A 27136-nucleotide genomic window follows, 5' to 3' on the forward strand; every position below is an offset into this window, starting at 1 on the left:
ATGATATTGTACCAACAATATAACAAAAATTCTTTCTTCAGAATAAAGTCACACGATTTTTAAAATATATATTTTACAGTTAATCTGTATCTTTTCAGAATTTTCCTATTCAGCCCAAACCCAAATTAAACTTTCTTATATAACAAGCTGAGAAAAAAAAATACAAACTGACACTGAATAATTAGGTTTTTTTAAATAGCCCTTTACCAATCCATGAACCATAAGCTAACTTCAGCACCGTGTTGTTGTACTCCGTTTTACCCTCCTGTCTTGCCGTACTCCCCCCTCCTTCTAACGTCTCCCTTGCACAAACACACGTGGATTTTTACCTACGCCAGTAACCATCAACAATAACATGGCAAGCCACGGACTGACCTACGACGGATGCAATTTCTTCAGACAGCGACTGGTTCTGTCGACTCTCAGCGGGAAGAATGTTAAAATAAAAAATATCCGCTCCAGAGACGACGAGCCGGGGCTTCGCGGTGAGTTACAGCCCTGCTGTTAGCTCGCAGGCTAACGGGCTAGCTGCTACGCAGTTGGGAGTGTGTGTTTATAACAGGCAGTCAAGAGATGGGAAATGATGGGATTCTTAAGTGAATTATATAAAACTGTGGTCAATATTATTACAACCTTTCAAACATATTTTTCGTCACATTTTTAACGTTATTGTATATAAATATTAATAAAATTTTACATTGCTTAAATAAAAATAGCATTACATTAAGAAATCCCTAATTTGTTAGAAGAAAAAAAAACTTTTTACGTGGGTTACTCTGTTAAACATAACTTTGTCATATTAAACCCCTAATTGGTCGTTTACTTTGCTCTTGTAGTGCAATTTTCTGTTTATTTGTTCTAGATTTTGAAGCCAGTTTCATCAGACTTCTCGACAAAGTGACCAATGGCTCCAGAATCGAGATTAATCAAACGGGTAAGTATTAAAATACGTGCTGGTACTGATACTTATTACATCTGAGACCCAACAAGAACCAGACTCTCATAAATGGAGAGCACCAGACAAAAAAAAAAAATCAGCTTTGTTCTGTGTTTTTTGTAGTCACATATCTTTATATGTCAAACATTTGTTTTTACTCTGTTCTTACTGTTAACAAATAAAGAAATTCATAAGAGAATACTATTTTATTTATGTTTTTCTGCGCAGTTTTTTTTTCTTGTATGAATTACGAATATAATGTAAAAGCTCTCCTTTGTTTGTACTTCTTGTCTTTTGCAAAGTTTAGGTTTTTGCTAACTGGTTGCCAATACATTCAGTGATGTTTTTTTTTTGCTTTCTCCACCAGGTACTGTGTTATTCTACCAGCCTGGCCTGCTGTATGGAGGCCCTGTGGAACATGACTGTAACCCCCAGCGTTCAGTAGGATACTACCTGGAGGCTTTGCTCATGCTGGCGCCTTTCATGAAAACTCCTCTTAAGGCAACGCTTAAGGGCGTCACAAATGATCCTACTGACCCAACGGTATGCTTAAACATGGATGAAGGTTTTTGTACGCCTTTTTAATCATATTATTAGAGTTCCTGTGCAGTATGAAAAATTAAAGTAACATGGTAGGAGTTTGGTTTCTTTGTTTTTCTGGTCTGGAAAAAGCAGAGATTAACAATTGAAAATATTGGAATTTCCCCATTTTATTCCTTGTACCATGATGTTTAAATGTGCGTCTTTCATCTTTATGCCTTGTGCTTGTAGACATGTCAGCTTCTTGAAGATAAAGGAGTCCTATACTGCATCATCTTATCGATGTTATGATCTATGTTTTTATTTTAATTATGTAAAGCACTTTGAAATGCCTTGCTGCTGAAATGTGCTATACAAATAAAATTTGATTGATTGATTTATCTAATTGCTCTGTATATTGCAGGTCGACTTGTTGAAGTCCACAGCTCTCCCTCTGATGAAGAAGTTTGGAATCGATGGAGAGGCCTTTGAAATAAAGGTAAGGACTTTAGATAATGCAGTAGCAGGAACAGGATGGCATCTTTCGGAGGAAATGCGTTTGGATGTGAAGCAGAAACCTGTGCTCAAGCTTTTTCTCATTCTCTGCCTGCTGCTACTCCCTCAGGTGGTGAAGAGGGGTATGGCGCCTGGCGGAGGAGGGGAAGTAGTTTTTACATGTCCTGTCCGCAAAACCATCAAGCCAGTCCAGCTGACTGAGCCGGGAAAGATCAAGAGAATCAGAGGAGTGGCGTATCCTTCTCAAGCTTATTTTACTTATCCATCTTTTATTATTTATGGATAAAACATGTTTCGCACTACAAATGAAATACATTTGCAAAAGTTACATACATATGTGAGTAGTTGCCAGGAAAAATATTATTCAAGTGGTAAATTAGTTCTATGGCTTATTTTTTGTAGCTAAACACAATGGTCATGATGCACAAGAGTGTTTTTCACTGCTACATTAACGTAAAACTACGTTTATTGAGATAACAGAAATTATTTGTCTCGTTTTTCGTCTTTTTAATTATGATTAAAGTGTCAGTTTTGGATTTGAACAATTAAAGCATAAACTTACTAAACTTCTCCTCAGAGCCCTTTGACCTTCTACACTCAGATATTCGGTCCGAGTTTCTCCTCAGATGGGAAACCGGATTGTGGAGTCGGCAAGGAGCGTCCTGAACCAGTTCCTCCCTGACATTTACATTTACACAGACCACATGAAAGGAACCAACTCTGGCAAGTAAGTCTCTGTCAGTGCAGCTTACCAAAATGCAATTTCTCCTTCTCTCAACCTTCAGTTTTGGAGAGGATGTAATTTGTTTTCACAACTGCAGGTCTCCAGGATTTGGTCTGACGTTGGTGGCAGAAACGCTGAACGGCTGCTTTCTCAGTGCGGAGATGTCATCCACGCCACAGGGACAAGGAGAGCCTGTCCTGCCTGAAGACCTTGGGAGAAATTGTGCCAAATTGCTCTTGGAAGAGGTGTACCGGGTATGATTTTGTTGCATACTCTCGTATTTTCATATTGAACATGAGCCCTCAGTTATTTTAAAGTGGTTTGTCTTTAAGAAGGAAAAAGGTAAGTCCCCCCGACCCCCAAAATTAAACAATTTTCAAAGTAAACACATTCCTTAATCTAAAGACTATATAACTGCATGGTAGACATTCAACAGTTTGGATAATAACTTCAACCAAATTTATTAGTATTTAGTTTTAGAAAGTTTCCCAAAATAAAAACTCTTCACATAGGAAGTTAAAGTTCACAGTACATGTTGCCCGTGCTACATAGTGTACAATAGTATTATGATTGTGCTGAATCACCAACAGTCATGTTCTGGTTCATCGTCTCGGCGCACACGGTTACCAAAAAACCTTCAGTGAACAAGCATCTCATTCCGTTGAGCATCTTTGCTCCTAGGGTTGTTTCCTGATTTGACTCAAAACAGGTTTTCTTTGTGCTTCTTTCTATTTGTATATAGACAAAACCTACAGGAAGAGCAGCTCTCTAATATAACTGAGGTATATTATGAAAGTAGAAAAGCCCTGACTATAATTAAAATGCTAAAATTTTGTGAAACATCGGTCGATGCCTTTACAATTTTAAATTCTTACTATTGCTTTTCTGTCCTGGAATACTGAAGCTGAAAACTCTCTGCTTGCTAACAGAGAGTTAGCAATCTCACAAATATAACAAATAAATAATTAACAATATGAATAAACATAATATAAACTAAACAATTATAAATAATTTGCTTCCTTTCTTACTTTGACAGCTGAAATACAAATTTCATTGGGAATACCAGACATACATGAGCTGAACACATTAAACTCTCTTCGTGCAACATTTGCTGCCTTTGTTTGCCCACATTCTCTGGTAATGACTTGTCTGCAGATCAGCTGAGAAACTGTTTTGCAGCATCTGTGCCTCTTTTCCTAAACTTTATTATGATGGTAGCTCACAAAATGTTCTTGTATGTAGAGGAAGATTAAGTCTTGATTCCAAAAAGTTCTTGCCCAGCAGAACATTCTCCAAAGCTTTGCACTTTCTACACAACGCTGCCTTCTTCCTGCAGTGTGTCTTGGTTTGATGTGAGGTGTGATGTCTGAATAGACTCTCTGCAATGTCCTGTGTATTTTGATGCCTTTCTCTTTAACGCAGCTTCAGCAATTTAATCAATTTGAGCTATCATTGCTCATCTGTTGGATTGTCAACCTCTTTCTCCTCAAATGCAACAATGAGCCTTGGGCATAATGTTTTGCCTGATAGAATGGGCAGTAAGATTGGAGGACATTTACTTGCACAATATCAGAATTTCTCCCCGCCCCCGTTTCAACACAATAACATATTTCTGAACTATTACTGATTTACTGTATTTTCCTGACATTTTTTAGCTTATACAAATAAGTTAAAATATCACTCCAGTTCATCTGTCCATGTTCGCTCCAACTCATGTTGAGCTTTTCTTGTGGCTGCAGTTGGAAAGGTTTAATCCTTGGTCCGTGCCCGTCACCATTTAAGTTAACACATCAGTCAGAAACTGAGATATGAAGAGGAAAGAAAATACATCGTGGGACCAGCCAGAATTTGAGAAAAAAAAAAAAAACTGCAACTGGTCTGGAAAATGTAATATATGTTATGAATGCATTCATTTTAAATGGATTAATTAATTTATAGGAGGCCTGCCTGTGAGCTTGATGAGAGAAGCTGAAGTTTGCTCAAAGATGCTTGAAAACCCAGGAATTCTCAACTCGAGATAAAAGAAAGAAATGTGAGGTGGAATGTCTTTCCACCTGCGTGTTTGTACTGCGCTGACCACTGATGGAGATAACTTGCTTGTTAACCGTATACACGCACACAGATCGCCTCGCTTGGCGACGGGTAAAACAGGCAGCTTCCACCGAAGCGTTTACAATGAGATTCTGTGTCTTCGGCGTTCCTCCAACACGGCTGCAAGACTCGGGCCTCTCTCATCGGAGCCATGTGAGTCCAGTTAGCTGGTCAGGGTAGCGCTGATTAACTCTGAAAGAGGAATATTGTTGAGGTCTCCTCTTAACTCCAAGCGACAGAATGCAGAGCAAACCAGTTTCTCTTTGCTGCCTTCTGGAGCGGTAAGTTTAGAAATGTTTCCCGTTTTGAAAAAGGCTAAAGCTGCTGGAAGAAATTTACATTTCACAGTTGAATGTTTTGTTTTGTATTATTCCCACAAGGTTAGCGAGGAAAATGAGCAACAGAGAGGATGTCGGTAAAAGTTGGTGAAATTCTTATTGGAAAGTTTGTTTTGAAATTTGAGGAACATTTTCAGGTTTGTATTTAGGGGCATGCATGGGCGTCCTGCATGTTTCTGTTTGTTTTATGGTTAATGAGTACAGTCAGCTAGTAGTGGACTGTCCAAACACTGTGGACAACTTGTTTTCTAAGGCAACGTCAACATTCAACAGGAGCTGATGTAAGTGTTGCACTCTATTAGATCTCGACTCGTAGTGTGAGGAATCTTATTGTTTTAGATCTGCTTCTTTATTACTCTGCATAGTCTTTGTGTGCTTAACATTTATGTTTTATTTTAACATAAAGCCAGCAAATTGTGAAGTTCGCATTAGCAAACAAGCTTTTGGTTTTAACCTATTGCAGTCATTTCTGCTCACCAATCAAATATTAAAAGCTGGTACCAGATTTACACATTTGATTAATGCCTCTGCATATTTGGATGTTAGCCATATTGTTTTGGTCTCTGCATTTAAATGTTAGGGTTTTTATTTCCTGTGTCTGTTGAGGAAATGGGTCACATGTCGCTCTGAGGATTTAAGGGACTTTTCCATAAATCACTTTCTGGAGGCTGTTGGGCTCCTGGGACATTTGACCACATCCGAAAGGCAGGCGGGGTGTGAAAGTGGCAGTTATCCATTCAAGTGTTGCATCTTGTTTCTTAGTTTGCTCAGCAGTTAGATGCAGATGCACAGCCTTCCCAGGAATTATGTATTTTGTTCCAGGTGAAAAAGGTAAGCTTTTTAGCCACTATCACTTTTTTAAGCTCACAGTTAATCTTTAGCAAAAGGCTAAACATTTATTTTTTGCAGTTTTGCAGTTAAACCCATCTTTCTGTCAAAATGATGGAAGCCGTGGTGCATGGGTTTCAAGTTTGCTGATGAATTCAGTTAAAACTTTGGCCCTGACGACAATGTAAACTGTGTAGTCATCCTTCCACAATGTTTTCAGTGTTGCGATTACATAATCAAATCATAACTCTGCTGACAAGCTGTCACGATGCCACAGGGACTGGATGACTGGGCCAAAAACTCTCCTCCACAAAACGGATTCACACAGCACCAAACATTTGGAGTAATGCTAAAAGCTGCATGGCAGCAGGACGAACTCAGTTTAGAAAATCCACCAGGGTGTGTCCAGCTGTGTGCGACCCTCTGCTTGTGGATTGAAAATTCAAAACTTTGGCACAGCTCTTGGTGACTCACTGTGGCATGTATTGACTTGAATGCACAGAGTGGATCGTCTGTCTGATAAATGTCTCATGTGTTCAAGATGTGGAGCAAAGGGGGGAAGATTCAGGGGAAAATTACACATCTAACAGTAACAGGACACAGCCTTAAACGTGTATTGTTAGAAAATGAGTTGCTAAAGATTTTTTTTACTCCTTTACAGGATCCACTTCTTTTTCCAAATATCTCCACCTCTATGACGTACTTTGCTGTTTTTCAGTGTTAAAAAAAATAGCTTTTTTTTCTTTTTTTGTTCCTTGTAGGGCGGCTGCGTGGATTCATCCAATCAGAGCCTGGCGCTGCTCTTGATGACCCTTGGCCAACAGGATGTGTCAAAGGTTCTGCTCGGACCCCTCTCGCCATACACGTAAGCAGCTGTCATCCAGTACTTTAAAACTTGTGTACATGAAAAGCCTCAATTTCCCAACCCTTTTTACCGTGACGATAGAACCTCCGTTCTGCCGGTAGTTACTTTTCTACTTGATCTGGTTTGGTAGCTAAACTCTAAAAATAAAAAATTCACACTTTTCACTGCAGTTGTTGCTGTAGGTCCTTTGGGGTACGTCTCTACCACCTTTACAGATCTAGAAACTGAAAGTTGATTCATTGTACTTAGCAGATTCAAGGGACTGTTTCTGAAAATCAGTTTTGAAGTCTTGCCACAGATTCTCAGTTGGATTTAGGACTGAACTTTGACTGGGCCATTCTGACATAAAAACATCCACGTATTTACCGTTTCGTCATAGCTCTGGCTCTTAATTTTAGTGTTGTTGTCCTGCTGGAAAGTAAAAACTCCGCCCTTTAATTCTGCAGCAGATTCTAACAGTTTTCTTGGCAAACTTCTCTGTATCAACACTGATCAGATGTCGCCATCTACAAATGTTTCTGTAAGAATAGTATGTTAAGCGTGATGAGCAGTGTTACAGAGCCTCTTGCATGAATTATCTGTGAACTGCAGTTGTGCCATAGACTTTCCATTTTTTTAGATGGACAAATACGTTCTTTAGGATATTGTTTTGTAGCCTAACGTTTCCACTACTTCATCCTTGAATGGTTGTTTGTTCACTAATGTTTTACAACAAAGCTTTGAGGTCTTCGTAGAAGTGAGATTTCATAACAAACAGGAGGATAATTTAAAGGTTCTGCGGCTGGATTTTATTCAAGGGCGCCAGAGTAGAGGCGAATGCAAACTATATTTTTCAAGTTTTAATACAAATAAGCTTGTGAAGCACTGCAATGTTGGTGTGTCACATAAATTTGTATTAAAAATATATTATAGTTTGTGGTCATAATGTGACAAGATGGGGAAAGTGTCCAAGGGGTATTAATACTTTTCCAACGTCTTTTTAATCTTTGTAACAAATGACTGACTTAATATTTAAAGAGTGATCTGTGAAGTCTTATGTTTCAAAATTAAGTTTAAATTCATATATAACACGGTAACAATTGATTTAAATTAAATGAGAGGATGAACTAAAGCAGAGTTCAAACTGAATTCCTCTTCCAGTCTTCATAAGGAGCGAATTATGAACTGTCCATTTTCAGCTATCATGGTACCGGTGCTGTGTTCCTCTCAAGTACAGTACTATGATAACTGAAGATTGGCAGTGCCATCACAAAACACTCTACATTTTACTCAGGTAAGGTTGAAAACTGATTGTAAAGGTATAATTTTTTTATTTTTCTGAGAATACTTTTGTTTGTTTCAATGTTTAGCTGTAAAAAGTTGGATTTAATATACAAGAAATAATGATGCAATTGTTTAGGGCAGAGTTGAAAAACAAAACTGAACTGTCCTCTGTTTCTCTCCAGGATCGAGTTCCTGAGGCACATCAGAGATTTCTTCCAAATTATGTTCAAGATCGAAGTCCAGATGCCTTTAGACGATGAGCGGAAAGGTGGAGATAAAGTTCTGATGACCTGTGTCGGGGTCGGCTATAGTAATATAAACAAAACTGTTAAATAAAATATTTTTTATGCATACACTTTATATATATATATGTTAACTTGTGCATTTGTTTCATTTTATTTTTTTCAGCCTAAAACTTTATTGGATTATTTTTTATTTCTATGAACAAAGCTATGAATGGAGTGTTTTTTTCTGATGAGGAAAGAAGGCACTCATAACAAAATGTCACTGCAGTACAGCACCAATACATTATCAACAAACTGGCACCTACATTTACGTATATAAAACTCAGAATGCCATATTTGAAAGCACTACTTGATTATTTCCATTCATTTGGGTTACGATCAGTCAAACTGATCAGTTATTAGGTCTTCAGGTGGTCATTGATCATCCCTGCTCCTCCATGTTGTATTTGAGGACATGAGAGAAGTCAGCCATCTTGGCCACACAGCTTCTTGAGAGTTTCTCCATAACTACCGGACACTTCAGACTGAAAAATAAAAAAAAAAAAACATAAAATGAGGACTGAATTTAGCCATAATTTGAAATAAAATAATTTAATAAAATAGATTTAAGCTGTAGCGTTCCTAAGAGGGATCCATCCGGTGTACAGACCTCTAACCGGCTGTAGAGGGTATATCCAAACAGCTTCTTGTATTCTTCTTTAATGTCCATTAAATCGATCTCGGAGCGACTGACCAGGATCCTCGTCAGTGTGGACTCTGTGGTTCCTGCTCCCTGAACAGAGCATGAAATTAAACAGTTTTTTTGAGAAATCTGATTAAAATGATTTGGTCTCATCTGCTGTTTAGTGACAGCTTTGCTTTACATGTGCAGTTTCACTATTCTTTTGTTGTCTGCTTTAGAAACCAGTCACTCTGCTGATGCTGAAGCAGCAACAGTAAAACATGGCTTAACATTCCTTTCCACACCACCAACCAACGAGAGAGCAGGCCGATACGGCACAAAAGCAAAAATAATCAAAAAGTATCAGGTAGCCGTTTGATTCTAGATTAAGCACTGATTTTACCTTCATGGCCTTGAAAAGCCTCTCGGCGAAGTATGCAGGGGCATTCTTGACACACTTCACTAGTTAGAAAATAGGTCGAGGTTAATATTAAAGAGTTTGCAGGAGGTGAAGACGGCTCACATTTCAGCTGTAAAATCTGTTTCTCACCAACAGCAACCAGGAGTTCCTCCAGATCTCCAGACATTTCGCTCTCGATGCTTTCCTGCAGAGTCTTCTTGCTAATATTCTTGTACTCAATCAGAGCTGTCAGAACAAAACAGACTTCTTTTTTGTCGTTCTTTTTTTATGGCAGTAATTGGTTTTGCAAATGTTTGCATCTATTGAGAAGGAAAACCCACTTTGTCGAAGCTGAGGAACACTCCTGTGGCACAGGAAGTCGATAAACTTGGCTTCATCAGTTCCCCACTTCTTTTCTCCCGCCTCATACAGAGCCTGTCGGAAACAAATATGGCCATTTAATGTCGAGGCTTCACATGTTTTTGTGGTTGCATCGTTGTCGGTGAATTACAAGAGTAGAAGCTGCTTAACAAGGAAATAACTTGGTCAAATTTGTTCAAACTGAAAATGGTACCTTAGCCTCTGCTTTAGCTTTAGCTGTGTCCACATTGGTGCTCTCGTCTCTCTTTCCCTGTAAAAGTGGACAGATGAGCATTACATTTTATTAAAGCAATGTTCAATAAAAAAGAAAGAAATCGGAAAATGATTTAATACACTTAAAAATTAAACAGTTCAGATAAACATAAAGCTTGACAGGTTTTCTACTACATCTACAAATATAAATGGAAACATTTTCTCAGAATTTAACCTTCAGATTAAGACAGAAGTCAAATTTTCGACGGTTGTTTCAGATTATTTATACGCTTTCCAAGTATTCAGCATGTGAACCGTTTGGGTAAACGCAAATTCTTGGAATATCTTTGGAATGTTGATGACTTTCCGCCTACTAGATGAATGTGCTGCTGTAGGGAGTGGTGCATTGTAGCATGCTTTCAGTTTAATGTACACTACCTCAGCCAAGATGAGCAGCGCTTTGCCGTAATCCCCAGATACCTCCGACTTTAGATCATGACTCATCAATCTTCCAGTTTCTGGAATTAAATAGCTCAGTCTGCTTAAGATTGTGAACTTTTTCACAATCATTTTGCACAATAAACAAAACTATTAACTATTTTCAGGCTTTTGTTTTAGAAGTGACCTACCTTTGAGGTACACATCAGTCATGGCTTTAATTTGCCCGTTGGATCTGGAAGCAAAGATTTCTGTCAGAGTGCTCTCAGTGGTCCCTGGACCCTAGATGTAAAAACACAATGGTATTAAAATAAAGAGATTATAATCAAGTGCTGTTTTGAACAAACTCCACAATAAATCATCATTAATGTTTAATAGATTTACATGGGGTTTTTTTTGCAATTCAAAGACTGAAATTTGTTCTTATAATGTTTTTCTTTTTTTTTTTTTGGCTTGTAACTAAAAACCTGTTCTGGATACCGACTAGATAAAAAGGTTGAAAATCCACCCTCAAGTACCCGTTATTCTGCATATTAATAATAAGTCTCACCTTTATAGCTTTCATGACTTCATGACAGTCATAGGCAGCAGGAGGCGTTACCAAAACAACCAACAAATCCTCGAAGTCTCCATGAGTGTCGCCCTCTAGGTCAGCCACTAATGTCTAATGCAAGGACACAAGAAACTTAACGTTGTGTTGATGTATAAAAAGTCAATGTTTTTGTACATTTTCGATGTTACAGCTACAAACCTAAAGGCAGTTCTTTAGGGTTTTATGTGATCAACCCACACAAAACAGTTGCATACTAAAGAAGTGTAAAATTTTTTTTTTTTTTTTACAAATTAAAACATGTCTATGCTTTAGAATAGCCTAGGCAACGTCCAGAAGAACAATGTGGAATCTGTGACAAAAGGCAATACTTTCCATCAAATCTGACTGAGCTTGAGCTATTCTCCAGAGAAAAAGAGGCAAAACTTTGCATGTGCAAAACAGCCAGAGACACAAACTGAAATGCATCTGTAAGGTGATTTTAAAATCTGATGCAGAATACAAAAGACATGCCGTACTTTTCAGACTATTTAGAAAACAAAACAGGTGCATACCATTTTCTGTTCACTTCACAATTATGTGCTAATTTGTGATTCTCCCATAAAAAAAACTAACTAAATAAATAAATAAGGGGTATAAATGCTTTTTCAAGGCTCTGTAAATTTTATATTCATTTACCCTTCCAGTGGCTTTCTGATAAGCCGTGCCGATAAGCTGACGCTGGGCATTGCTTCTTTGGGTCAGAACATCAATCAAGGTCTTTTCTGTTGTACCTGTGATGATTAAAAAACACCTAAATATCTCACTTTTTCATACATGAACAGCATTTTTTCCATCTTTGTTTTAGGTCTAATTTGGATGGATCATGTGTCTAATTTTTTGAATGATTACAGGGGCGCTTAAAATATTTTATGGATATATAGAGGCTATAATATTCAGAAAATAAGCTGATCATTTATTAACTCACCAAGACCTTCTATTGCTTTTCTCAGGGCAGCGACGTCATCTTCCGGCTTAAAATTAGCCTTATCCTTCACAGTTCCTCTGGCATTAGACTGGAAAACACCAAATTACAAGCAATTATACACAATACAAAATTCAGTTGATAATAAAGTAAAAAGTTGTCTGTTTAGGTAAAAAGAGAGACAAATGTAAAAGAGGTGCATAGGTGATTATTCATACAAAACAGCATGTGAACGTTACAGATTTATCTCTTATATTTCCTTGAAGATTACATCATTACAACATATCATTTTTCTCCATAAATACAATCTGCAGGATTAAATAAATAAATAAATAAACTGGTTTAACTTACAGTTACAGTCAATGAGGAGGGAGAGTCTAAAAGCAGCTCCAGATCTTCCTGCACCACACATTAGCAAATATTGATTTTTTTTTTCCTACCTCACACCGAAAACATATCAAATTAAACTAATACAGGCATTGCTGGAAAAACTCACCCAAGCAGACATTGTTTTCTGGTTGTAGCTTAAAAATATTAAATCTAAAAAGAAGAGCAGACATATATCAGCACCAACATTCCCTCACCCTTTCTTCTGCTACGTTTTTAACTTCTTCATACTCTCGTTTCCCTTGTTTTCTTTATGTATATGTAATCCATTATGCGTTATCATTGCTCCAATTTATCTTTCATGGATTAAGCTTTCGCGTGTCCACGCAGAAAATAAAGTCTGGAATGTCGATGGCTCCATATTAGGAAACAAGCTCTTTTTCGGAGCAGCAAAGCGTAACGAAACAAAGCATGGAACACAAGGAAACAAATAAGAACGTTCCACCAAGTTACAAAAAAATTAATAAAAAAATCAAAGATTTGCATGGTTTTTCTTACCTGATGTAAAAGATAAGCTAATAGAAAGAGTAATTTTACCGAGAAAAGAGGCCACCACACCTTTTTGAGAAGTTGTGAAAGGGGAACGCCCGTTATTGGCTGAATCATGAAACTCCTCCTCCGTTGTGCAAATCAACTAAACCGCATTTTCTCTCTCCGTGGCTTCTTTCTGCAACCTGTTTATACTATTTATTTCTTTAGAAAGGTCACTTCGGTCAAATTAACAATTACCCATTTGTGAGGCTACTTATTAGTATGGTTTGTCATTATCAATCAAGTCAACCAAGTTTATTTGTGTAGCACGTTTCAGCAGCAAGACGGTTCAAAGTGTTTTATGTAATAATAATAATAATAATAAAAAAGAAAATTAGAAAAGAAAACAGCATACATTCAACGATTAAACTAAGTTTTCTCAAGCGAAGCACAGTTTGGTTCGGTGTTCAAATTTCCACGTCACATCAGTGTCAAAATCCCACAGATAAGACCAAATGAAATTATTTTATATTGTTTCTTCATTTCCTTCCTCTGACGCACATCCTTGGAGCTGCCCTAAAGACAAATAGTCGTTGGAACCAATTTTAGAGCTGGGTAATTTCACCATATGCTTTTGAAACCGAGATGCTTGTTACAAATTGCAATTACCAAGATGTTCGTTATTCTCACGTTGTATGGAACTCAAACAAACACACCCAAAATGTGTGCAAAGATGGGTTAAGCTTTTTAGGGACACTTGATCAACAGCGACATCTTATGGCAAACTATTGACACAGCCGGCTGGATAGTAAAATAAGCAAAGAAACTTGACCATCATGTTCATTGGACACAAAAGCTGACTTTTTTTCAATACAATTTATTGGTGTATTATCATTAGAACTACTACAGCAGATGTACAGCGCTTATAAAACGTCAGCTGTCATGTGACGAATAACGGGAGCATCCCTGGCCATGTCAGCCACTGAATCACCCGAGAAGGAGTGACGACGAGGCGGCGTGGGAGGAGATTACGTCTTACTAAGGGCAAAGATTTTGGGGGGGCGGCGGAACGAGGTCGGTGACATGTCAGGGAGATTTAAATTCTCAACCTATTATGTCGTCAACCACTGTTAGAGCAAACTTGTACAAATAAACATAAAACACTGAAAACCACACCCAGAATTTGGAATGTATCATTGACTTTTCATCATTACGGCAACCGTTCCATTATTATTATTATTATTATTATTATTATTATTATTATTATTATTATTATTATTATTATTATTATTATTATTATTTTCTGGGCCCAAAATGCTGTTTATGTTGGTCACATAGTTGAACAGTGCTTTCATCACTGTTAGCCAGTGTTCATCCGGGGAAATTGCCGGATTATAAATGATGCGAACCCACTTGCTGTACTTGTAGGCGTGTGTAGTGTTAAGATATTCCCTAAATAAAGTCTGTCAGGGAAATTTTGCTTTTGTTTTTTTAATGAAGACTATATTTTTATGGAAATCTTGTAACGTATATTTCGCCTTATTAATATAATAAAAATAAAAAAGTACAATATTTTGAATGATAATGGACGTAAAGAAGGAGGAAACAGTCAAAGCGACGGACTCGCCTCACTCTTACGTGGCACTCTCGTTACCTGAAAGACTAATTCAGGGCTAAAATATTCACTTCCACAGCCGGGTAGGCTGTTGTTTGACAGATCCAACAGACGTCTTAGCTTCGCTTTCCTGACTATTGACTTGCTTCGGATTAGTTTTACTCGATAAAACGTAGTTAAAGCTGTTTTAGGATGAAATCTGGTCCCAATATAAGTTTAATTGTTTTTATTAAGAAGCTTGTTTGCTAACTAACTGCCATTGCTAACGACATCAGGCTAGCAACGGGGAGCCTCCCAACAGCTGGTAGAGCCACATCTTCACCTTCTCCTTTCAGTTTTGTAGTTTATAAATAGTATTCCTGTATTTCTACGTCTGGATAGAGGTGTGTTTCCTTTACATAGGCAGCTATTTTTGTTTTTTTTTATTTTTTCAATAGGAGTCTACGAGTCATTTATAGCTTTCTCTCTCCTTTGTTTACATGGAGACACTTCGTCAGAGAGGCTTTGTTTCCATGAAGTGGTCCTATTAAGACTGGACAAACAACAGGGCAACAAAGCTGGGAAAATGGAAATTAGGAGGTAGCTAAAATTGTGCTGTGTCTCTACCAAAACAAGAGGATGAAGGGGACAGCTGTGCCAGGTGGACTGTTTGACTTGCGTGGGTGTTGAATAGAGAGGAGTCTGTTTGTTCCCATTAAAGTTGAACGTTATGTTAGAACACATGAGGAGACTTGATGCTAAATCTCTGAGGAAACCGGGTCTCTGTTTTGGAACCGATATGTTGCTAAAGACGCTTCTGATCGCCAGTCTTCTTGGCTGGGTGAATTGTTTGGAGAATCAGAGCATGACACCAGAAGAGAAGACCAACATCAGGTGAACCCTGGAGTAAACACAGTGCTTTTCTATGTAATAAACAGAAATTACCCGGGGAGAGCGTTTTGCTTAATGTTTTCTCGTTATTTATTTACAGAAACCAAATTCTGGAGATGTTTGACCATGCCTACGGAAGTTACATGGTAAGGACAATTCAGGTTTTGTAATTGGCAACATTTTTTTGTTTATTTTTTCCATTCAAAGTTGCCTGAGTGACAGTTTTATTAGTTGAGTGTTTTGAGGAAACTTAAAGTTTATACCACGAACAAAACAGCAGATATAAATTCAATTGTTTCTCTAAGTATTTCAACACTCAGCTCTGTGATAACCGGATTACAAGCATATTCCATTTCCACAAAATCTTACATGCTAATAAAGCATAAAACCAAACCAGGACATGTTTTACTCATTTTAATGTCATTAATATGCAGTATAATTGGAATTAGAAACTGTAAACTCATATAAAAGCCTTTGGGAGAAAAGTTTAATGGTCAAAGAGCAGCTCATTGGCACATAAAACACTGACTTTTTATATAGAAGAAAAGCAAGATGTGTTCTATGCTGTGTTGTTTAGATTATTGTAGAAAGGGAATCTATTGTAATGGTGAATTAAGTTGCTTCTCCGTCTTGTAAAAATAATGAAATAAGATATCAGCAAAAAGGCAATCAGTGGCAGTTTTTGATTAATCCATATTTACAAGATCCCACTGAAGCATTAGAAAAGGAGTCTGGATGTTTACAGATAAAAATAATAACCTTGAACACATTTTCTGCTGTTTTTATTCATATGTAATCACTGGAGAGTTGATGTCCCAACTTGCTTCTGAGAATATTGGCTCAAACATGAAGTAGTACATGAAGATGTAAAATGACAAAAATCCTCTCTTTTGGAGGCGTTTTCATCATGTATTATTATTATTATTATTATTATTATTATTTTTTTTAGAAATGAAGAAAAGCTATACCAATAGTATGGAGATGGTCAAATGAGTTAAATAGCATGAATTAAATGATTACAAAGTGATGAGCCTAATTATAGCTGTTACTGTTGCAGAAATATGCCTATCCAGCAGATGAGCTGATGCCGCTAAGCTGCAAGGGGAGAGTGCGCGGAGAAGAGCCTAACAGAGGGGACATCGACGACTCCTTGGGGAAGTAAGAACACCTTACTTTGTCCTCTGATACCTTGAAACATCAAATAATGTTTCACAGCTCCCTGAATCAAACAATCAGGTGGAAATTAGTTTAAATAATTTATTTACAGTCTGTACAACCTGTCTGGTTGATTTAGCATTCCTTTTCTGAATCACACGACTGTTATCTTTTCTTTCTTTTTTTCCAAAAATCCTTATAAATTTTACCGTTTTGACCAAAGCCAATGGGAAAGTAATCTAATGAAGATATAAATTGTATTGCAAATGTTTTGGGAATATAAATGAAACACAAAGAACGTACAGCTTAGGTGATGATATTCCTGCAAATTTGAGTTGAAAGAGCTCACAGAGTCAAAGTAGACATTTATTGCTCTGTTGTTGCAAATACCAGATCATGCATAACGTAACAAAAACTTGTGTGAATGAAATCAACATTTAAACGGATAAATCATAGACGTATTATAATTTAAATCAGACTATGTGTAAAGCAGAACGAGTCTAATGTTATTTTATGTAAATTCAAACGGGATGTAGAATTCTAAAAAGTAAATGTGCAACAAAGTGTGACATGACCTCCTCTCACTGTCTCGTAACATTTCTGCCACCTGCTCTGTAGGTTTTCTCTCACTCTGATCGACACCCTAGATACCTTAGTGGTATGTACTTCCTGTTCATCTGTTCACCAGCACAAGAACGTATTTATTGCGCCTTCTTCCTTTTTTGGAAATTGTCGTTTTTTTTCTCTTGGTTGCAACGTGCACAGGTGCTGAATAAGCTGGACGAGTTTGACGACGCAGTGAAGAAGGCTGTGAGGGACGTGCGCCTGGACAACGACGTGGTGGTGTCCGTGTTTGAGACCAACATCAGGGTTTTGGGGTATAAAACTTGTGTGTGGTTTTGATGCTGAACGTGTCCTGTCGTGCTGTTTATCAGTTTGTAAACATGTGTCCAGGGGGCTTTTGGGGGGACACGTGATGGCTGACCTGCTCAGGCAGCGCGGGGAGAGGATGCAGTGGTATCGTGATGAGCTCCTTCACATGGCCGTCGAGCTGGGCCACAGACTGATTCCTGCCTTCAACACCTCCAGTGGCCTTCCCTACCCTAAGGTAATAGTCGTTATTTATTTCTCTAAAATATTCTAAAATATTCTGCCACAACCATTCATAACACTGAATCTTCCAAACATATAAATATTTCATTTTTCTACGTGTACATTTAGTAAAAAAAAAAAAAGCCTTACAAAACTAATGCTTTGACTCAGTATTGAAACTAATTCACTGAACACAAACAAAACTGATTGAAAGTAAACATAAATAGCTTGTTTATCTATATTTTTCATCCAGTTGAGTGACTTTCTTCTTCTTCGTTTCCCAGGTGAATCTGCGGTACGGCATCTTGAACCCACTCTCGCGCACCGGCACCGAATCGGACACGTGCACAGCGTGTGCAGGGACCATGATCCTGGAGTTTGCCGCTCTCAGCAGGCTGTCGGGAGAGTCTGTGTTTGAGGTACTGCCAGCCTGTAATTACAGAGTTCTCTTAATGTTTGTTTTTTGTGCATTCGTGTGCTGTAAATGTGCAATTACTGAAGTGTGAGCTCAGTTCGCCTTAATCTGGAAAATTAAAGCCGGCTGCTTATTGATGCTTAACAGGAACATGCTAGGAAGGCCCTGGACGTCCTCTGGGAGAGGAGACAGAGAGGAAGTGACTTAGTCGGAACTGTGATCAATATCCATAATGGAGAATGGGTCAGGAAAGGTAACATCACTCTAGCGCAAGTACACATCTGCGAACGCCTAATAAATCCCAGAGTCCCTCTTGTTGTTGCGCAATCTTGATAAGAATCCCACATTGCTGTAAATGAACAGCCTTTTTGCTTCTGTTTGTGCAGATAGCGGTGTCGGCGCAGGAATCGACTCGTACTACGAATATCTGATGAAGGCCTACATTCTTCTGGGAGACGATACATTTTTGCAGAGGTTCAACATTGTGAGTGTCCCTTCAACAAACGACTCATCCCATCTTGCCCCATCATTGCTGCACATCTTGTCATTTGAAGCTCTAGTCAACTGTTATTTCATCCAGTTTTTATGATGTTTATTTTTCCCTGTAACAGCACTACAGTGCGATTATGAAGTACATCAGCCAGCCTCCTCTCCTGCTCAACGTGCACATGCACAATCCCACTGTGAGCGTTCGCAGCTGGATGGATTCGCTGCTCGCTTTCTTCCCTGGATTACAGGTCATTTATTTATTACATTTGCTCCAATCAGTAAATAGCAGATGACAGATAAAAGGTTGCTGAGTCAAAAAAAATTATACATATATATATATATATATTTTTTTTTTGCATAGGTTTTAACAGGAGATCTGAAACCAGCCATAGAGACTCATGAGATGCTATACCAAGTCACAAAGCAGCACAAGTTTCTCCCAGAGGTAAAGACTGTCTCATTCCTGTTCATCTGTTGTCATCATGCATTAGACAAATATTTGAAACACGCGAGAATCACGATGTTTTAAAAGTGACAAAGTTCGTTTTTCTTCAGTAAGTGACGTTCGTTCTGTAGTTGCATTGTTTTGCTGTTGAATCTGGTCACGAGTGTCCACAGCCACGGCTTCATGTTTGCTTCCTTTGGTCGATCTCCACCCAGGCTTTTACCACAGAGTTCAGAGTTCACTGGGGTCAACACCTGCTGAGACCAGAGTTTGCAGAAAGCACCTACTACCTCTACAAGGTAGAAACACTTAAAAAAAAAAACACAACATGCTTAGTTCCAGTTTGACTTATCTGCTTGGCAAGAAAGAAAATGAAACCTAAAAAGATCCCAATAAATCATTAATAAGAAAAAAAGAGAGCTGCGAGATAAACGATGCTTAAAAACACAAGTTAACTCTCACAAACACACCCTCTTTAAAATATTTGAGACCCTCTATCCATTCGTCCATGTGGCTCTAGATGTTCATTCATTAAGCCCAAGAAATTGCTGTTTTATAATTATAAGTATTATTTCAGTCTTGAAAACCCAGGTCTTTTCTGTCTGACCTGTGCAGGCCACCGGTGACCCTTACTACCTCAGAGTGGGACAATCTATAGTGGAAAAACTCAATGCCTTCGCCAGGGTGCCTTGCGGTTTTGCTGCTGTGCAGGACGTCCGCACCGGGACACATGAAGACAGGTGCTGTTTGGGACAGACGAAGCCAAAGCTTTGAGGGAAACCATGAATAATATTTCGGTGTCATCGCTCTCGCGTAGGATGGACTCGTTCTTCCTGGCAGAGATGTTCAAGTACCTCTACCTGCTGTTTTCGGAGAAGAGCCAGCTGCCGATCAACATGGACGACTACATTTTCACCACGGAGGCCCACCTGCTGCCCGTCTCTCTGTCCACGACTCAAGTCACCGTCCAGACCAACGTTACGGTAAAAGTTCTCAGCGATCTGAATTACCCTTCTCGAATCTGCACAGGAAGATGTCGCTCTACGAGTATACAGCAAGAATATGTAAATTATATATGCAACATTTTGTTGCGTACAGATACAGATTGACGGTTTGTTTTGATGAAGTGCTCATGAAAGGTGCCTTATCTCTTTGTGCTGCGCTTTAGGAGGCTCCTGCTGCTCACGATGAGGATCTATTTACGCACTCCTGCCCCAGCACAGAGACATTGTTCCCCAACAACCCGTCGTTTGCCAAAACCATTAGGGACGGCTACAAGTACCTGACCGGCGTGGGACGAGCCTTCACCCCTCTACCCATCAGGTGGGACTTGGTGCAAGAGACTCTCAGTATCTCTGTCGTTGATCTGCTTGACGTGAAACTGAGTGTGTTCACGACTCCTCACAGGGAAATTGAGCTGCCGCTCCACGACAGCGGCATGGAACCAGTGGAGTTCTTGAAGAGCATGGGCATCTCTCTCACCCCTCTGAATGACTTTACCCTCGGAGACTCCATTGGTTCAAAGGTGGGCCTCGTTTACCTCTAAATCTCGTACGTGTTCAGTTACAGTTATTATCACCCTCAGAGCGTGTGTAGCAGTTTCTGGTTTAAACCTCGCTCACGTTAAATTATGAAATATTTCAAGTATGAACATTGAAAATCTACTGATTCCAATATGGTGGAAGAAATTGTTGCATGTGTAGCATTAAAAAGTCCTTTCAGACAATAGTGTGATTTAACACGAGCCCAGTCAGTGCCTAATTTAAAGGTGCTGTATGGAGAGCTTAATTTAAGACTTAAATGTATTACTCTGGTCGCATTTACACACTAGAGAGTCATGACTTTGACGACTCTAGCCGGTTGCTATTGTACAACAAAAAAGGTTAATTAAAATTCCCAGCTGGCACAGAAAAGCTTTCGGTTTGCTTAATTAAAATTTACTTTGAACTTCATGGATTTTTGAAAAGTGAATTATTTGAAGGATAGCTCAGTCCTCCTAGCCTGATCCCTTCACTGCATGTCTTCTCTTCTCTTTCTGCCACTCTTCTTGTTGTATAACTCTCAAGTAAAGGCCTGTAGTAACTCCATAACCTGTATCTTTTTCATTTCAACTAAAATACCGGACATGCAACATGATGCTCAGGTATTTTTCTAGTTACAAAAGTACCCAAACATGATTGAATATGTTGAATTCAACTAGATTATTTGTCTTTTTTTAAAACTATTTTTAATATCTGCAGCAGCATAAAGGAGTGTTCCGCGTAAAGCTTGTCGCAGAAGTGAGCCAGACGATAGAGGAGGAGCTGGTGGTGCCGCACGCCGTTCAGCTCATATCTCCTCCGTTTCTGGGCAGGGCGGTCCTCACAGCAGGACCCGCCAAGTTTGGGATGGATCTGACCAAGCAGGAGCACGGGGTGAGATAAAGAGCCTACTATTGAGACCAAACCTGAAAGAGATCTAATGTTTCAAAAAATATTGTCATATTGGGAATAGAAACATTACGGGTGTTGATCCGGTAGACTTGGTTCGATTGGCATTTTCAGCTGGTGCGTTTCACTTTTACACTGCACTTCGTCAAACAAATTAACCCCTTTGAAGTGGCCCCACTTGTGGCGCCACTGTACCAAGAATCACTGAAGAAAATGGAACAAGAACCTCTGAAGGAGACAAGAGCGCAACTTCCTTCATCATGTAAACAAAAATGTAGCGGAGTCAGATTTTAGCGGCTGAAGGATTTCTGTTTTGTCTTCACACAAAAAAATCAATAAGCCATTTCTGTAGCTTGCACTAGATGCACCTATGTTTGGGTTGTATTTACCCAGAATGCCTTGCACTATAGTCCACTTCCTGCTTTCGGAGCAGTCTCCGTTCCACTTGACATTCACTTATGCATCCGAGCGGCCCTAGAGTTCACTTTAACCAAAGAAAAACCTAGGTTTTTAGGCAGTTCTCTTTTTCTGGTTAGCATCAGAGTTTGATTGTGCGTTCACGCCTCCCCAAATGAACCGGGTTACAAACGAACTGGAGATTAAAGCAGACTAAACAGGGTTGGTGTGAATGTACCCTAAATTCAAAGGAGTATTGTCAAATTAGATACAAAAATGTACTTATTTTTGTATGTATTTGCTTTTCTCACTAATGTAGAAAAAATTTGAAACTAAAATGAATTCCCTTCTTACCACAGGTGAAAGGAACCATAGTGAAAGCTTCCCCCTACACTGCCTGTGGGCCAATAGAAAACGCAGCAGAGGTTAAAGGCCGTATTGCACTTGCATTACGCGGTGACTGCATGTTTGCAGCCAAGGCTCGTTGGCTGCAGCAAGCTGGAGCCGGTGGAGTCATCTTTATAGGTGAGAAAAAGTTTGTATTCTAACAATACCTCTCGTAGTTTTTTAATGTTTCGGGAAGTAAATTATCGACAAACTTCCCCGTCGCACAGATCATCGCGAAGGAAGTAACAGCGAGGAGACGCCCCTCTTCCAGATGGTCGGAGACGGCGACTCCACCGAAGACATCACCTTGCCTTTAGTGTTTCTGTTCAGCCGGGAGGGCGCCGTGCTCACCTCCGCCCTGGAGGAACATCACAACGTGGATGTGTTGCTGCTGCCGAAGGAGAGGCAGCTGGGACATGGTGAGGACCCGGAGGAAGTCCATTAAAACATAAAGCACTCCACGTTGTGTATTTCTGTTGCCGTTTAATTCAGCAGTTAGAACTAAGTTTTGCTATGCAGGAAGTTAATGATGGAATTCAGCCACAAGCCTGAGAGTCTGATCGAAAGAGATATTTTCTTCTTGCATATTTATTTTTTCGTTGGTAAAATGGTGTTGCAGCTCCAAACAAACGTATCGGCACGCCTTGGAAAAGAAGTGTAAAAAGTCTTTCACTAATTTAATCTTTCATGGCGGTAGCAAAAACCTCACAATGAAAAATTTAGGAAAATTTTTTTATTCCACCTTTTAACTTTGATATTTTTTTCCAGAAACTTCTAATAAGAATCGAATAACCTTTCTTTTAATTTCACACAACGTGCAAGATAAATATGATAGGTGGAAAAAGAAAAAAAAAAAGCAATTTCTATAACAAGCGTAGAAATTTAGAGTTTTATATTCTCTTCTGGGATTTTTTACAGAGGGTCAGTTCTTTAGTTAGATAAAACTAAGAACAAACTTAAGCAAACAAGTAAGATGTGGACTAAAACTCAGGATAAATCTGTGCAAAAACACCCTCTGCCCCCTGTTGGGTATGGTGAAGGATCTGTGGTGCTGTGGGCTTGATTCTCTTCGAAATTCCATGGGAACTTTTTATATGTAGCGTCATATACTCTTTAGGACATTTAAAATAAAAATCAGATGGGTTCTATCAGTACATTTATTTAAAAAAAAACAATAACACTTCCTCTACGACTTCTCAGTCCCCAGACTTAAATCCTATAAAAGCATCTCTTTTGAAGGTCTGTTTTTTATAGGGTATAGATTTTGAGTTTATATAATTGAGTTTTTCTGAGTTTTTATTCTTGCTAGGATCTAAAGAGGCTACAAAAAGAGGGTTTGTTCAAAAACACCAGCCTCTGGACGCCTCAAGCTTCTTGTGAAATGTTATAGGATAACACTAAGTCCTTAACAACATCAACAATTTAACAACTTTTTTTATTTATTTTTTTACCCATTAAATAGCTTCACTCAAGTTTAAGTTTTTAGGAATGTCAAATGTGTCGATCAATGTGCCTGTTATATTTAAGTTCCAGTGAATGACCTATAATTGCTTATATATGTTAAGTTTTATTTGCTGGACTTTACTTATAACTCCATTCTTAAATATAATTCTTAAAGTAATAACATCAGATCTTATTTATGTGTGTGGTATGAGTGTCCCTTCTGAGTTTATGCATTTTGTTTATGTATTTATTTTTGTTTGTTTTGCTTTTGCAGATAAATCAGAAAAACCTGTCAGCATGAACATAAAACTCCGCCTGAGAGAGGAGGGGGGGTCGGAGGGCAGAGCAGCTCCAGGAACCACACTGGAGCTGGTTTTGGAGGACGACGAGGTCCTCCTTAAAGAGACGGACGAAGAAGAGCTTGGCGGAAAACAACAGTCACAGCGCCAACAGGTCTGCTCTCAAGGCAGAACTGGACCCTGTTCTACAGACTCTCCGCAAGCCCTGAACTCCAAACCCGAACCAGGCACAAACCCTTGACCGCTGTGGTTCCCTAAAGCTGCTGGCTAGTTGGTTTGTGAGCAGCATGTGGCCCCTCTCTCTCTGCTCTGCAGCACAGCCTGCATGTTTACAATTAACAGAGAGGATGTGAATTTACGGCTCCATGTTTATGACACAGTGGGATCAGAGGGACTCTGCTCTCAGCCGGAACATGAGCTGGTCTCCTGTCGCCGTAGCTACAAACAGCTTGTGGCTGCGATGTCGTGTCCCAGTAGAGCAGGATTTAAAGTCGTCCTAACCTAGGGGGGGAAGCTTAGAAGAGGTAACAAAATGTATGCAATTTGCTTTTAATCTAGATTGCACCTTTTTTTAACTTCTTCAAAAATACTGTTTTAGCGGTCCGTAACGATCGGTGGAGTCTTACTTGGCCAGTAGGTGGCGTCAGCTTCCATAAACTCTCAGTTGCAACATGTGTAAGGTGGATGAAGGAGACAAGCTTGGGTTCTTTTGGAAAGTAAATTTTGTACTAGGTAGAAACTTCAGGGACTTGATGAGTGAATGCAGTATGCAAGATTGACCAATTTTATTTATGTTTTTTATGTGCACATTTGAGGGGGAATGTTTTGCACTTCTTCTGGCTAATTAAAGAGTTAGCATTAGACTGTGTGAGTGTAGTTTATTAACTAGGCTATATTTATATAAAAATGAATCTCGGTTGAAACCTCTAAACCTAATCATGCAAATAACAAATAAGAAGAAAAAATTGCGAGTAATATTTGAGATTCATTGCAGGCTTTGGTTCTTAATATTGTATTTGTACAAATTTTAGGAAAGCTAATTTCAAATTACCTTGTGAAAAAAGTGAAAAACACATTCAATCACCACCTTGCAGTCTGGGGTGATCATATCCGATCCTTAGCTCTGAACTTATTTTATATTCCAACCGTGTTTAAGTCCCATGGTGATTCCTAATATAAAACCAAAGTTAAACATCTCCACACAGAAAAAATGTTGTTCAACATTTAGTTATGAATGTTTTCTTTTCAGGTGTGCAGCAAGATTTCATTTCACGTTTGTCACGGTTGCATAAGAAATAGAAAAAACTTTTCTCCCCAAGACATTTGGATGAGTTTTGGATTTATTTGCACCGTTTAGCAGTCCAGTTCACATTGTGAAGTTTTTCACGGGCATTAATATGTGCAATGACTTTATTATTATTTTTTTTCTTCAGTCACTTTCTGTTGCTGGTTTTTGCTCTCACTACTCATAAGTTGCACATTTTCCACTTAATGTTTTTTGACCAGTGGACTATTTTTCACACTCAAAACTGATTTTAGATCAGAAATCCGATAGGGTTTTGTAGGGCAAGGAGACTTCTCTAAAATTTATTGCTAAGTTTTTTTTTTTTTGTTTTGTTTTGTTTTGTTTTGTTTTTACCTCAGGTCTGTGCACATTATTCTTCATGCAGAATAAAATGCCAATAGAGGGCAAACCAAGGACACCTTTTTGTTTTAGATATTTTATGTTATTAACAACTGCAGCCTAAAATGTGCCAAAAGAGCTGTAATAATCTCTACACATTATGTTTTCTTTCAGGTGCAAGCAGAGGGAGTCCTATAGGTTTCGCTCTTTAACTAATATTTCTGTAATTGAGCCTTTGCCATACTTTTTTTTTTAGCCTCGGAGAAATATTTTAGGAGCATTTGAATGTTTTTGGACTTGACGATTTGCTTCTAATTGTTGATTTCTGTATCCGTAGAGTGACATTTTACGTTGACCAATCAAGAAAATATGAGACGTTCACCCAGGTGAATTTGAGAATAAAGATACTTGTAACTTCCTTTTAGCATTTTATTTTTATTTTGTATTTGTTGTTAACTTCTTTTTTTTTCATTTCTATGCTTTTTCTTCTTTGCTGAAACTGAAACACAATTCATGCATTTGCATAGACGCAGAAGAAAGTGATAAAACTTTACCATTGCTGATAAGCTGCAGGGGTTACTGAGACACACACCAACAACGTTTTGGAATAATTCATAAAACATCAGTTCACCACTTTGGAAATCTATGACAATTGCACAGTTTGTCCTGTAATCGTCTGCCATTAGCCATAGCTTCATCATGCTCGGTTAAAAGCCTGCATGGAAACTAAGATGGTCAGGGATTTGCACTTTGCACAGTGAGAAGGGGCTTCACTTTTAATCATTCTGATGAAGCAGATTCTGATCATACATTTACATATATTTATAATTTAATAAAGTTCTTTTTTGAAGGTCATGTTGTGTCCAGTTAAGCCCAGAAGAGTTCACAGTCCTTGCACGTTTTGATTTGAAATATTCAAAACTTGAATCAACCAGATCAGATTCATGACTTCAATATGATAATCTGATGAAGAAGCTAAAGATTAGGGGGATGGCAGTGAGGGCTTTCCAAATACAAAAGATGCAAAGGACTGATTAGCAAACGTGAGCAGCTACATGTTTGCTGTAAAACCAATACAGTCTTTTCCACTGGTTATTGATAAGGGTATAAATAATTTTAATAATACCCCTTTTTTATACAAATAAAATCAGGCAACTTGCTACCCTAATTTAATTTGGCTGTATGTGGCGAATCTGTACATATGATTTTGACCCTTTGTGGATAAAGAAAAAACTAAAATCACACTTGTGTTTTTGTTCTTCTCTGAACAAAGCGTAGTGCAAACCATTAGACTTTCTGAATTAATATGGGTTTTTTTCAACATGTAAATAAACCTCTTTCAGTCTTTTCTTTTTTTGCTATATTTACAAATAAAAGTTTGAAATTGCACATTTTAGATAAAAGAAAGTCATGAAACTCAATTCTGGTGAGTTGAACTTTTCTTTCACCACTGCTTTCATATGGAAAGCCATACTTTCAAGTCAGTCAAAGACAGTGTTAAAAAATATATATTCTGCTTTGACATCTTTTTGCAAACTTAAAAAAGGTTACACAAAAAAAAAGTAGCATAAATGCTTTAGGCCGTGGTTTGAAAGCAAGGCTGATCTACATTTAATTCCTCTTTCGTAACTATTTCATCTCTAACTGAGCTTTGGACTTCCCCTTCTAGAAAAGCAATAAGCACTCGGGCCAGATTTGTTCTAGTTC

At 38.4% G+C, this 27136-nt stretch overlaps 3 protein-coding genes across 5 annotated transcripts; 2 read left to right on the top strand and 1 right to left on the bottom strand.

Moving 5' to 3' along the window:
- The first annotated feature begins 278 nt into the window (after positions 1-278).
- On the top strand, positions 279-8441 carry rcl1 (RNA terminal phosphate cyclase-like 1). The gene is made up of 9 exons (XM_014987962.2): positions 279-485; positions 863-934; positions 1305-1480; positions 1881-1955; positions 2082-2206; positions 2574-2699; positions 2794-2950; positions 6715-6818; positions 8264-8441. Exons 1-9 carry the CDS (start codon positions 356-358, stop codon positions 8415-8417), a joined length of 1119 nt encoding a protein of 372 aa, XP_014843448.1. The 5' UTR covers positions 279-355; the 3' UTR covers positions 8418-8441.
- Positions 8442-8497: 56 nt separating this feature from the next.
- Positions 8498-12904, bottom strand: LOC106918323 (annexin A3-like). Of its 2 annotated transcripts, none has more exons than XM_014987964.2 (14): positions 12798-12904; positions 12409-12452; positions 12264-12311; positions 11916-12003; positions 11627-11721; positions 10949-11062; positions 10590-10680; positions 10399-10478; positions 9962-10018; positions 9729-9822; positions 9538-9633; positions 9391-9449; positions 8976-9098; positions 8498-8850 (listed from the first exon to the last, which is right to left on the bottom strand). In XM_014987964.2, the coding sequence occupies exons 2-14, from the start codon at positions 12418-12420 to the stop codon at positions 8791-8793; spliced, it is 1017 nt and encodes a 338-aa protein (XP_014843450.2). In that variant the 5' UTR covers positions 12421-12452; positions 12798-12904; the 3' UTR covers positions 8498-8790. The 2 variants fall into 2 exon arrangements, with proteins under 2 accessions (XP_014843450.2, XP_014843451.2); XM_014987965.2 differs by having other exon boundaries at positions 12858-12898.
- A 1461-nt stretch (positions 12905-14365) lies between these two features.
- On the top strand, positions 14366-25847 carry LOC106918321 (ER degradation-enhancing alpha-mannosidase-like protein 3). Of its 2 annotated transcripts, none has more exons than XM_014987961.2 (20): positions 14366-15258; positions 15356-15401; positions 16313-16413; positions 17029-17068; positions 17176-17288; positions 17365-17518; positions 17787-17921; positions 18065-18170; positions 18304-18401; positions 18529-18654; positions 18768-18851; positions 19067-19150; positions 19467-19591; positions 19669-19834; positions 20020-20174; positions 20259-20376; positions 21095-21265; positions 22036-22201; positions 22291-22482; positions 23781-25847. In XM_014987961.2, exons 1-20 carry the CDS (start codon positions 15095-15097, stop codon positions 24044-24046), a joined length of 2610 nt encoding a protein of 869 aa, XP_014843447.2. In that variant the 5' UTR covers positions 14366-15094; the 3' UTR covers positions 24047-25847. The 2 variants fall into 2 exon arrangements, with proteins under 2 accessions (XP_014843447.2, XP_014843445.2); XM_014987959.2 differs by having other exon boundaries at positions 14368-15258; positions 21092-21265.
- The last annotated feature ends 1289 nt before the right edge of the window (positions 25848-27136 follow it).

Source organism: Poecilia mexicana, unplaced genomic scaffold, assembly GCF_051168715.1.
Source record: "Poecilia mexicana isolate PSO_F unplaced genomic scaffold, ASM5116871v1 scaffold_12, whole genome shotgun sequence".
In the NCBI taxonomy this organism is placed as follows: domain Eukaryota; kingdom Metazoa; phylum Chordata; class Actinopteri; order Cyprinodontiformes; family Poeciliidae; genus Poecilia; species Poecilia mexicana.

Coding starts and splice junctions, on each gene's coding strand:
- LOC106918323 (XM_014987964.2), bottom strand. Junction 9,823..9,961: donor AAGCTAAAGCAGAGGCTAAG/GTACCATTTTCA, acceptor TGTTTCCGACAG/GCTCTGTATGAGGCGGGAGA. Junction 9,099..9,390: donor GGCTTTTCAAGGCCATGAAG/GTAAAATCAGTG, acceptor TGCTCTGTTCAG/GGAGCAGGAACCACAGAGTC.
- rcl1 (XM_014987962.2), top strand. CDS start 356: ATGGCAAGCCACGGACTGACCTACGACGGATGCAATTTCTTCAGACAG. Junction 2,700..2,793: donor AAAGGAACCAACTCTGGCAA/GTAAGTCTCTGT, acceptor TCACAACTGCAG/GTCTCCAGGATTTGGTCTGA. Junction 6,819..8,263: donor GGACCCCTCTCGCCATACAC/GTAAGCAGCTGT, acceptor GTTTCTCTCCAG/GATCGAGTTCCTGAGGCACA.
- LOC106918321 (XM_014987959.2), top strand. CDS start 15,095: ATGTTAGAACACATGAGGAGACTTGATGCTAAATCTCTGAGGAAACCG. Junction 16,414..17,028: donor ATCGACGACTCCTTGGGGAA/GTAAGAACACCT, acceptor CCTGCTCTGTAG/GTTTTCTCTCACTCTGATCG. Junction 18,402..18,528: donor TTTTGCAGAGGTTCAACATT/GTGAGTGTCCCT, acceptor TCCCTGTAACAG/CACTACAGTGCGATTATGAA.